Consider the following 12,023-nt stretch of genomic DNA (forward strand, 5'->3'; position numbering starts at 1 on the left):
GGGAGCGAGGGAACAAAAAAAGGGAGAGAGAGAGAGACTCGTGACACTTCTTGGCGTGGTTCAAGACCAGGTGTGCATTCTGCATCGTTCGGAGGGGCTTGTATAAAGTGCACGTGGCGGGCGGCCAAGCCCCAGTACTGGAGGGAGTTACAGCCATAGAGTATATAAAGGATAGAGACCGAACTGGAGCACTAGCCCCGCCCCTAATCTATTCATTTCGATGAAGTTGCTCAGCCGCGTTTTGAAGCACCCGGAAGACTGCCGGAGGTACCTCCTCCGGACCTCAAATTTGAGGTCCGGGGTGACGTATGGGTGACGTAGGGAGTGATGGTCCTACGTGTTAAAGCACGGGTCCGCCTGCAGTCCTTCCTCTTACCACTAGGGCCCAGTGCTTCAACGTTGGAGCGCCTCACTGGCTCCTTGGTTACAGCAGTCGAGGCCCTGAGACGGGCGAGGCCTCGGATAAGGAGCTGCATGCATCATAGAGTATTAAAAGGATAGAGACTGATCTGGCGCGAAGCTCCGCCCCCCCCCCCCCCCCCCCCCCGCTATTCATGTCAGTGGAAGTTGCATGTCAGTGGCATTTTGAAGCACCCGGAAGGACCGTCTCAGAACGTCTACTTCCGCATTGGACCCTTAGAGTATATATGAATAGAGACGGCACCCGGATGAAACCCTGAGGAGAAATGGACATAGTGGCCGAATTTGATATTGCAGCGTGGGCCCAAACACATGAACGCGCTGGTCCGTTGACTATCATTGTGCACGTTCACGATGACACGTGAACGCTGAATGCCTGCAATGATAGTCAGCGGCAGCGCATTCATGTGTTTGGGCCCAATCCATCCCAGAATGCACTCTGTTCCTACCCAGAATGCACAGTGAAATCGCCTCATGCGCTTTTGAGCAACTTAATGCAAGTGGATGGGAGGAGAACTCGGGTGTCGTCTCTATTCATATATACTCTAAGATTGGACCACCACATTTTGGTGGTCAAATCCACGGGTCCGCTTTGTAGTCCCTCCTCTTACCACTAGGGCCCAGTGCTTCAACGTTGGAGCGCCTCACTGGCCCCTTGGCATGCACGGGCACAGTGGGCAGAACTCCATGGTGCGACAATGCTTCAGATGCTATGAAGTGTAAACTTACAGGAGCGCTGCAATGTGTTCCTTGAAGGACAGCTGACTGTCGAGGACAGGAGCCAGCAGGGCTCTCTTGGCAGTGGGAACAGAAGCCACCGGGGAGTCGTCTATACTCTTAACCCATTCTGGGCGGGAACCCCTTTTGGTGTTAGCATTATGTTATGCTTTAGCTATTGAAAAATAGCAGATCTACAAGCTCGTAGCGCGCCACCGAGTGGCGCGCTACGAGCTTGTAGGTCCTGCTATTTTTGAAAAATCGAAGAACGACTGACATAGAAACATAGCTTTTTCAGAAAACTGTCAGGATGTAGAAGACATTTTTAGAATCTGATCTCAGGTCAAAATGGGCTAACAGTGAGAGCCTGCATGGGGCAAGACTTTCATGTACTTACCCTGGATCTGAACCCATCGCTCCCTCCTCGCTCTCACAGAGAGCTCACTATGGGAAGGCGAGTTATTCATATTTGAGTTCCATGCTATGCCGAGGCTTGTGAACTAACGTTGCTGCTTAAAACACGAACAACAGCAATAATTATCTGTGGATGGAGACAAAACAACTCCCGGTAGCAGAACAAAATTTGACGAAAGAAGATGGAGATGGATCTGGAACACACTGCTGCACAAACCAGCGTCAAACACCCCCCCAAACAGGCTCTGACTTGGAGAAACAGAGGCCGCACCCCCAAATAAAATACATGGGATCTCCAGGCAGACACCAAGAGACTGGGATACACCTGGTCGCAGATTTAAAAACAAACAGAACGCCAGTGACCATGCAACACCTCTGGAGGTCCCTTATCGACGGCCTACACCCCACTAAGGCGTTCTGGAGGTCCCTTATCGATGGCCTACACCCCACTAAGGTGTTCTGGAGGTCCCTTATCGATGGCCTACACCCCACTAAGGCGTTCTGGAGGTCCCTTATCGACGGCCTACACCCCACTAAGGTGTTCTGGAGGTCCCTTATCGACGGCCTACACCCCACTAAGGCGTTCTGGAGGTCCCTTATCGATGGCCTACACCCCACTAAGGTGTTCTGGAGGTCCCTTATGGACGGCCTACACCCCACTAAGACGTTCTGGAGGTCCCTTATCGACGGCCTACACCCCACTAAGGCGTTCTGGAGGTCCCTTATCGACGGCCTACACCCCACTAAGGCGTTCTGGAGGTCCCTTATCGACGGCCTACAGCCCACTAAGGTGTTCTGGAGGTCCCTTATCGACGGCCTACAGCCCACTAAGGCGTTCTGGAGGTCCCTTATCGACGGCCTACAGCCCACTAAGGCGTTCTGGAGGTCCCTTATCGACGGCCTACAGCCCACTAAGGCGTTCTGGAGGTCCCTTATCGACGGCCTACAGCCCACTAAGGTGTTCTGGAGGTCCCTTATGGACGGCCTACACCCCACTAAGGTGTTCTGGAGGTCCCTTATCGACGGCCTACACCCCACTAAGGCGTTCTGGAGGTCCCTTATCGACGGCCTACAGCCCACTAAGGTGTTCTGGAGGTCCCTTATCGACGGCCTACACCCCACTAAGGCGTTCTGGAGGTCCCTTATCGACGGCCTACACCCCACTAAGGCGTTCTGGAGGTCCCTTATCGACGGCCTACACCCCACTAAGGCGTTCTGGAGGTCCCTTATCGACGGCCTACACCCCACTAAGGCGTTCTGGAGGTCCCTTATCGACGGCCTACACCCCACTAAGGTGTTCTGGAGGTCCCTTATCGACGGCCTACACCCCACTAAGGCGTTCTGGAGGTCCCTTATCGACGGCCTACACCCCACTAAGGTGTTCTGGAGGTCCCTTATCGATGGCCTACACCCCACTAAGGTGTTCTGGAGGTCCCTTATCGACGGCCTACACCCCACTAAGGTGTTCTGGAGGTCCCTTATCGACGGCCTACAGCCCACTAAGGTGTTCTGGAGGTCCCTTATCGACGGCCTACACCCCACTAAGACGTTCTGGAGGTCCCTTATCGACGGCCTACACCCCACTAAGACGTTCTGGAGGTCCCTTATCGACGGCCTACACCCCACTAAGACGTTCTGGAGGTCCCTTATCGACGGCCTACACCCCACTAAGACGTTCTGGAGGTCCCTTATCGACGGCCTACACCCCACTAAGACGTTCTGGAGGTCCCTTATCGACGGCCTACACCCCACTAAGGTGTTCTGGAGGTCCCTTATCGACGGCCTACACCCCACTAAGGTGTTCTGGAGGTCCCTTATCGACGGCCTACACCCCACTAAGGTGTTCTGGAGGTCCCTTATCTACGGCCTACAGCCCACTAAGGCGTTCTGGAGGTCCCTTATCGACGGCCTACACCCCACTAAGGTGTTCTGGAGGTCCCTTATCGACGGCCTACAGCCCACTAAGGTGTTCTGGAGGTCCCTTATCGACGGCCTACACCCCACTAAGGTGTTCTGGAGGTCCCTTATCGACGGCCTACACCCCACTAAGGTGTTCTGGAGGTCCCTTATCGACGGCCTACAGCCCACTAAGGCGTTCTGGAGGTCCCTTATCGACGGCCTACAGCCCACTAAGGTGTTCTGGAGGTCTCTTATCGACGGCCTACAGCCCACTAAGGTGTTCTGGAGGTCCCTTATCGACGGCCTACAGCCCACTAAGGTGTTCTGGAGGTCTCTTATCGACGGCCTACAGCCCACTAAGGTGTTCTGGAGGTCCCTTATCGACGGCCTACAGCCCACTAAGGTGTTCTGGAGGTCTCTTATCGACGGCCTACAGCCCACTAAGGTGTTCTGGAGGTCCCTTATCGACGGCCTACACCCCACTAAGGTGTTCTGGAGGTCTCTTATCGACGGCCTACAGCCCACTAAGGTGTTCTGGAGGTCTCTTATCGACGGCCTACACCCCACTAAGGTGTTCTGGAGGTCTCTTATCGACGGCCTACAGCCCACTAAGGTGTTCTGGAGGTCCCTTATCGACGGCCTACAGCCCACTAAGGCGTAAGGAAGTAAGTATAGCCGACCCATTACATTGTATACCCATTTCAGACTAAGGTCGATAAAAAAAGGCTTCTAAATCCTAACATTTTTGTGAAAAATCCATGTTTCTATGTCAGTGGTGTTCAACCTTTTTCATGTCAAGGAGACAAGGACCCCCAGAATTATCTCTATTGGGCCACGGACCCCCATCTCAAAATATGTAGTTCCAGGGACCCCCCCAGAAACTAAATATTAAAATGTAACTATGGAAAACAACACGGGGCCCACAACTCACCTACGCATGTTCCAAAATTGTTTTCACAACATTATATTTTGGACCATTTCCGTCTATTTTCCAAGCATATACTTGAAAAAGACTACGCAACGGACGCAACTTTTCTTTGAAAGATATAATACAACTAACACAAATAATACTGTATCAAGTAGCAACACATACTATACGATACAGACTGGTTGAAATGAGCTCTCGTTTATTTTAAAACATTCATGGATTGCAACTGCATGCAAGCAACAACCCCCTCTTCTCCGCAGAGCAGACAAGCGAGGCCCATCCATGACGGATCCTCAACAAAAACAGAGATGTCTCAATATAATATTTATCTCAAGTATGCATCACTTGAAAATGATGTACAGTAGTGCCTACGCAAGCCAGGAAACTCTGAACCTGTGCGTGCGTGCGTGCGTGCGTGCGTGCGTGCGTGCGTGCGTGCGTGCGTGCGTGCGTGCGTGCGTGTGTTTGTGGCACTCATGGAATTAGAAGGAAAAAAAGTGAACGCTTCAGATTCTAAGAGGACATGATGGAGCATCAACATCAGCCATGTACTAACCTGACACCTACGCAGGGGTTCCCAACCTGTGGCTCAGGGCCCACCAGTGGGCCAATATATTGTCATCTTATTGTTCAAGATGTGAGCTTCTATATATTGGCAATTTTTTAATATCTCAAGTATAAACTAAATTAAACCCATTTTGACCTGAGATCAGATTCTAAAAATGTCTTCTATACATCCTGACAGTTTTCTGAAAAAGCCATGTTTCTATGTCAGTCGTTCTTCGATTTTTCAAAAATAGCAGACCTATAAGCTCGTAGTGCGCCACTCGGTGGCGCGCTATGAGCTTGTAGATCTGCTATTTTTCAATAGCTAAAGCATAATATAATGCTAACACCAAAAGGGGTTCCCGCCCAAAATGGGTTAAAGTGCCTAAAGTGCTCCTCATTTTGCTGGGCCCCCCCTGGAACCCCCTTCAAGGACCCCTGGGGGTCCCCAGGCCCCACTTTGAGAAGCAGTGCTTCCCAAACTATTCAGGCCACGACCCCCCAAAATAATCATATTTGAACTGGGGACCCCCCACCCAAAATAATCATATTTGAACTGGGGACCCCCCACCCAAAATAATCATATTTGAACTGGGGACCCCCCACCCAAAATAATCATATTTGAACTGGGGACCCCCCACCCAAAATAATCATATTTGAACTGGGGACCCCCCACCCAAAATAATCATATTAGCAATGGGGGACCCGGTTTGACATATTGTGAAAAATAGCCGAACTACAAGCTCACAACGCCTCCGACGTGAGGTGATGAGAGCTTAACCCATTTTGGGCGGGAACCCCTTTTGGTGTTAGCATTATGTTATGCTTTAGCTATTGAAAAATAGCAGACCTACAAGCTCATAGCGCGCCACCGAGTGGCGCGCTACGAGCTTGTAGGTCTGCTATTTTTGAAAAATCAAAGAACCACTGACATAGAAACATAGCTTTTTCAGAAAACTGTCAGGATGTAGAAGACATTTTTAGAATCTGATCTCAGGTCAAAATGGGCTAAAAAAGAAACCAAACGGACCCGTCCGGACCACCTGGAACCCCCTCAAGGACCACTGGCGGTCCCCGGACCACCTGGAACCCCCTCAAGGACCACTGGCGGTCCCCGGACCACCTGGAACCCCCCTCAAGGACCACTGGCGGTCCCCGGACCACCTGGAACCCCCCTCAAGGACCACTGGCGGTCCCCGGACCACCTGGAACCCCCCTCAAGGACCACTGGCGGTCCCCGGACCACCTGGAACCCCCCTCAAGGACCACTGGCGGTCCCCGGACCACCTGGAACCCCCCTCAAGGACCACTGGCGGTCCCCGGACCACCTGGAACCCCCCTCAAGGACCACTGGCGGTCCCCGGACCACCTGGAAACCCCCTCAAGGACCACTGGCGGTCCCCGGACCACCTGGAACCCCCCTCAAGGACCACTGGCGGTCCCCGGACCACCTGGAACCCCCCTCAAGGACCACTGGCGGTCCCCGGACCACCTGGAACCCCCCTCAAGGACCACTGGCGGTCCCCGGACCACCTGGAACCCCCCTCAAGGACCACTGGCGGTCCCCGGACCACCTGGAACCCCCCTCAAGGACCACTGGCGGTCCCCGGACCACCTGGAACCCCCCTCAAGGACCACTGGCGGTCCCCGGACCACCTGGAACCCCCCTCAAGGACCACTGGCGGTCCCCGGACCACCTGGAACCCCCCTCAAGGACCACTGGCGGTCCCCGGACCACCTGGAACCCCCTCAAGGACCACTGGCGGTCCCCGGACCGCCGGTTGAAAAGCAGTGCTCTAGACAGCAGGGCCCCGGCGGCAGGACACGGGGTGAGATAAGGAAAACAAACGGAGCCAATATGGTTGCGTGGAACAGAACAGGCCCCATTGTACGCTCTGCACAAAAAGACACATTTTCACAACAGCTCCTGTTACAGTAGCCTTGTGAACCAGAGCAGCCGCTCCTCAGCCAGGGTACAGTTACAGTTACACTGGCTGGGATGCTGCTGCTGCAACCAGGACTGGGGGTTTGTACTTCATAACGCTGGAAATATACTGTCCTGTACTTAAAAGTCAGTGGTGAAGTATACTCACATTTCCTCCTTCAGTAAAAAATATCAATACTGCATGCAATATATAAAAATCAGACCCGTCTGATGGTGCTGTACTGTACTGTACAAGCCCTCCTCCCTGGCCTGTGTGTGTGTGTGTGTGTGTGTGTGTGTGTGTGTGTGTGTGTGTGTGTGTGTGTGTGCGTGCGTGCGTGCGTGCGTGCGTGCGTGCGTGCGTGCGTGCGTGCGTGCGTGCGTGCGTGCGTGCGTGCGTGCGTGCGTGCGTGCGTGCGTGCGTGCGTGCGTGCGTGCGTGCGTGTCTATAGGAGTGGCTCATGGCACCACTCACTCAGACAGACAGACAGGGACACACATAGCGGTCTATAGGAGTGGCTCATGGCAACACTCAGACAGGGACACACATAGCGGTCTATAGGAGTGGCTCATGGCAACACTCAGACAGGGACACACATAGCGGTCTATAGGAGTGGCTCATGGCGCCACTCAGACAGACAGACAGGGACACACATAGCGGTCTATAGGAGTGGCTCATGGCAACACACATAGCGGTCTATAGGAGTGGCTCATGGCAATACTCAGACAGACAGACAGGGACACACATAGCGGTCTATAGGAGTGGCTCATGGCGCCACTCAGACAGACAGACAGGGACACACATAGCGGTCTATAGGAGTGGCTCAAAAAGCACAAACGTATTAATTTGGCATCAAAATGTACTTAAAGTTCCAAAAGTAAAAGTAGTCATTATGCAGAATTTCCCATTTCAAGTTCTCAAATGAATAGAAATAATTTGAAAATAGCAAATCCAAATGGCCAAAACGTAGGGTTGAAGTGGTTAATTTGTAATAATAATAATCAAAGTAACTATGGTAGTAGTAACTCAAGTTTTCAAATAATTGTAGTGGAGTAAAAGTAGGCTACAATAGTTGCCTAGAATAGTTTCTTCTAGTAGTGGAGTAGAAGAAAAAATCACACCCGTGTGAAGTGAGTGGTGCAACTCCGTGTGTGGGGGGGGGGGGAGTTCCAGACACACAGGAACGCACCCAGGGTGCCGGCCCGATTCCGGCGAGCCGCCCCGCGTCCGAAACGGTTGAGAAATGACAGAGTTACCGTTTGGGGGTCCCTCTACTGCACTGTACTGTCACTGTACTGTACTGGCACACCCGAAATCACCATATATACAGTTAATATGTGCGTGTGTGTGTTTGTGTGTGTGTTAGGTTGCGCACAGGTGGTGAAAAACAATCATGCTGTTTTCGTGCTCAGACGCACCCACACACATTCCGTAAGGGAGTGGTTGCACCACTCAAAAATATTGGAAATTGGATATACTGAAGTAAATTACAAATACCTCAAAGTTCTGCTTACAACAAAACGATGGAGCTTGCAATGGAAACAAATGTCACCCACAGGTTTCCGCCTGTAAACCTGTGACGTGACAACTAAAGCGATTCGGATTCTATAAAGGCACCTGACCTTAAAACGCCACGACCATGACAGGGACAGCCACCACGATATACGCACCTTGCGTCCGACCTCGTTGTTGTGCAGGTTCATGAGCGTGCGCGCGTTCTGCTTGATCTCGCGGGCGTCCACGAACACCTTGGAGAAGCCCAGGCCGTAGCGGACGTCGGCGGAGCAGCCGCCCCACTTCCAGCCCTCCTCCTGGTTGTAGAAGCCCTGCTTGTCCTTGTCGCAGCCGCAGCCGCTCAGGCTGCCCTGCGTGCACGCCGCCGTGATGGCGTGGGCCACGCCCGCCGCGATGATGGCGTACGTGAACGCCGCCTCCTTGCTGCCTGCGGCACAGAGCGAGGGCGAGAGAGAGAGAGAGAGAGAGAGAGAGAGAGAGAGAGAGAGAGAGAGAGAGAGAGAGAGAGAGAGAGAGATGGAGAGAGAGAGAGAGAGAGAGAGATGGAGAGAGGGAGAGGGAGGAGGAAGGGAAGACATTTTCAAACACCTTTGCTGACATTATACAGCAGTGGTTTAACATTTTGATGTCAAGTGGCGCCCATGCACCGCTGGTGGAAAAAGAGCTGATTTGGAGCTCTATTTATTTATACGTTTATTTTAACCCATTTAGGCCTGACCTCAAAATTAAAAAAATCTTCTAAATCCTCCAGTTTTCTGAAATAAATATTTTCATGATTTTTCAAAAATAGCAGACCTACAAGCTTGTAGCGCGCCACTCGGTGGCGCGCTATGAGCTTGTAGATCTGCTATTTTTCAATAGCTAGATTACAACATAATGTTTAAAACACCAAAAGGGGTTCCCGCCCAAAATGGATTAACAGGGAAAATACAAAGAACAATGTATCAAGTTGTCAAAACATGAAACCGTTGCGTTGTACATATAGGGTTTGTAGACAAGGCTAATTTATTTGCAACCCCCAGTCCCTGGTTAGGCCTTTCTATACAAATATGATCTATACCTATACTAAAAACAATCATTTACAAAGAAATACATGCAAATACATCTAATCTAAATAAGTACAAAGGCAATAACATTCCCAGATTACACTTAAAAGTTTTAAAATGTGCTTAACACATTAATGTTTGCACCTCTGGCCCGATTTCAACCTTGAGTTTAACGTTATTATTAAATATTTTGAGCTCAGTTTGTCTTTTTATTCCACATGAAGTGTATCCCTTGTATAAGAGCAACTTGTTTGTGTCTGTGATCCACCCTCATAGCACTGACGAAGGTCCCAGGACCGAAACGTTTGCTTGCTAATTATTATGAGGATCTAAAAATAAAAGAAATTCTATTTTCTTAAAGTCTCAGTCAAATGGTGCGTTCACATGAGGCATAGCATATCTGTTGCTACCACGGTCGTTGACTTCATCAAGCGCGCGTCCGTAGTGTCGGAGGTGTTGCGACCGGCGGCGAGATTGAGTGGGGAGATTGCGAGAAAAAATATCCAGCATGTACATGTAGCTTTGTATAGCTTTGGATCTGGAAGTAGCTCAGATTCAATTTGTAGCTTTGTATCTTTAGCAGCATCTACAAATGTCGAATTTGCTTCGTAGCTTCACGTCGCTGGCTTCCATTGACAATGAATGGTATCTGACTGTATCTTTGCATCTTCCCGTGTAAACACAACATAAGGAGTCTTCCTTGATTTTATTTATGCAGTAAGTCTTTTTCTGCCAGTTTTCTCTTATGTTTTTGAGACTACCACACCTGCAGTTAAGCTGACGCAAAGGACAACGAAAGACAGTTTCCCCTGCACTCTATATGATAATGTATTAACTAATTTTGTTGGGGACCCCCTGGAACTCCCTTCAAGGGCCCCCTGGGCCGGGGGGTCCCCGGACCCATCTTTGAGAAGCAGTGCTATAAAGCAGTGGTTCCCAAACTGTTTTAGCTCGAGACCCAAAAGAGAAATCATATGTTTGCCCCATGGACCCAAACTAGTGAAAATAGCAGATCGGCAAGCTCACATTGTGTCACTTCACGACCCATAAGAATGGGTCCCACTGTTTGAGAAGCAGTGATATAAAGCAGTGGTTCTCAAACTTTTTCATGTCAAGGACCCCCAAATTGACAGTAATTAGCCTATGCAGACCCCCATTATAAATGATATTCCAGGGACCCCCCATAAGAGAAGATTCTTTTACGGCCCTAGCAGTGATTCTCAACCATTTTCATTCCAATGAAGGAACTCCAGGTTTGACCTGAATTGGGCTACGGACCCCCCCATTTAATGGCATTCCTATCTCTGGGACCCCCAATGTATATTGTAAAATCAATGTTAATTTAACTCTGAGAGTGTATTTGGTTCCATTTGTACAGACCCATAATGGTCCCATTTGGTTTCCTAACTATCATTTAGCTGCATGGGGTCGGGGACCCCCTTGAACTCTCTCAAGGACCCCTGGGGGGTCCCCCGGACCCCACTTTGGGAAGCAGTGATATAAAGAAGTCCTCTCTGCCAATAATAAGCCTCCTTACATACCTGGCATAGCTGCTTCCAAGCCAGACATAAAAATAGTCCAGATGAGCCAAGTGTGACTGATTCATCACGCTTCCTCTGCAAGGGATTAACACATTTTGGGCGGGAACCCCTTTTGGTGTTATATGTTCTACTTTAGCTATTGAAAAATAGCAGATCTACAAGCTCATAGCGCGGCACCGAGTGCCGCGCTACGAGCTTGTAGGTCTGCTATTTTTTTTTAAATCGTGAAAATGTGGCACAAACCTTTGAATATATATATTCTTTCAGAGTGAACGTTTTTAACACAAATCTTTGCTCCTGGAGGAGGACAACATATTTTCAGATGGGGGTCGGCGGGCCAATTACATATATTTTTGGGGGTCCTTGACGTTGTAGAATCCTTTCTCAGGTCTAAATGGATTAACCCATTTTGGGCGGGAACCCCTTTTGGTGTTTTAAACATTATGTTATAATTTAGCTATTGAAAAATAGCAGATCTACAAGCTCATAGCGCGCCACCGAGTGGCGCGCTACGAGCTTGTAGGTCTGCTATTTTTGAAAAATCGTAAAAATGTGGCGCAAATCTTTGAATATATATTCTTTCAAAGTGAATGTTTTTTAACTCAGGTCTAACTGGGTTAATGTTGACAGGTAGGTGAGGGTAGGCCTACACCAGGGGGGTGCCCACACTTTGTTGTCTTGGGAGACACTTTCAAAATGACCAGTTCAACAAGATCTATTATATTGACCAAACTAATTACAATCCCTTTGATAAATAGTTTAAATAAGTTACATAAGACTCATTTGGAATGGGAAATAGAATTGGTAGGATTTCTTGTATGCAACTTTGTAATGCTATACTGACGTTTGTGTGCAACCCTCTTGAAAACAAAGTATTGCATTATATATTTATGATTATATATATTTTAGGGGCATATCATGTGGTCTACCAGCACAGCCTATATGTGATCTACTGGTAGATCACGATCTACCTTTAGGGCACCCCTGGACAAACAAGGCTGCTTTAAGCCCCTCTATTCAATTTATATAAAGTAAATGGAAAGTCATCATATACAGTAAAGCACATTCATTC

General features: G+C 49.7%; 1 protein-coding gene across 1 annotated transcript in view; it reads right to left on the reverse strand.

The window, feature by feature from the left end:
- LOC306929355 (protein Wnt-7a-like) overlaps positions 1-12,023 on the reverse strand; it is a gene marked incomplete at both ends in the record, with an annotated part of 45,382 nt that overhangs the window by 8,989 nt on the left and 24,370 nt on the right. The window contains one exon of the mRNA XM_079509856.1: positions 8,520-8,791. Within this exon, the coding sequence (XP_079365982.1) occupies positions 8,520-8,791 (272 nt within the window). The remainder of the gene's footprint in view (positions 1-8,519; positions 8,792-12,023) is intronic.

Source organism: Electrona antarctica (assembly GCF_951216825.1).
Source record: "Electrona antarctica genome assembly, chromosome: 9".
Taxonomy (NCBI): Eukaryota; Metazoa; Chordata; class Actinopteri; order Myctophiformes; family Myctophidae; genus Electrona; species Electrona antarctica.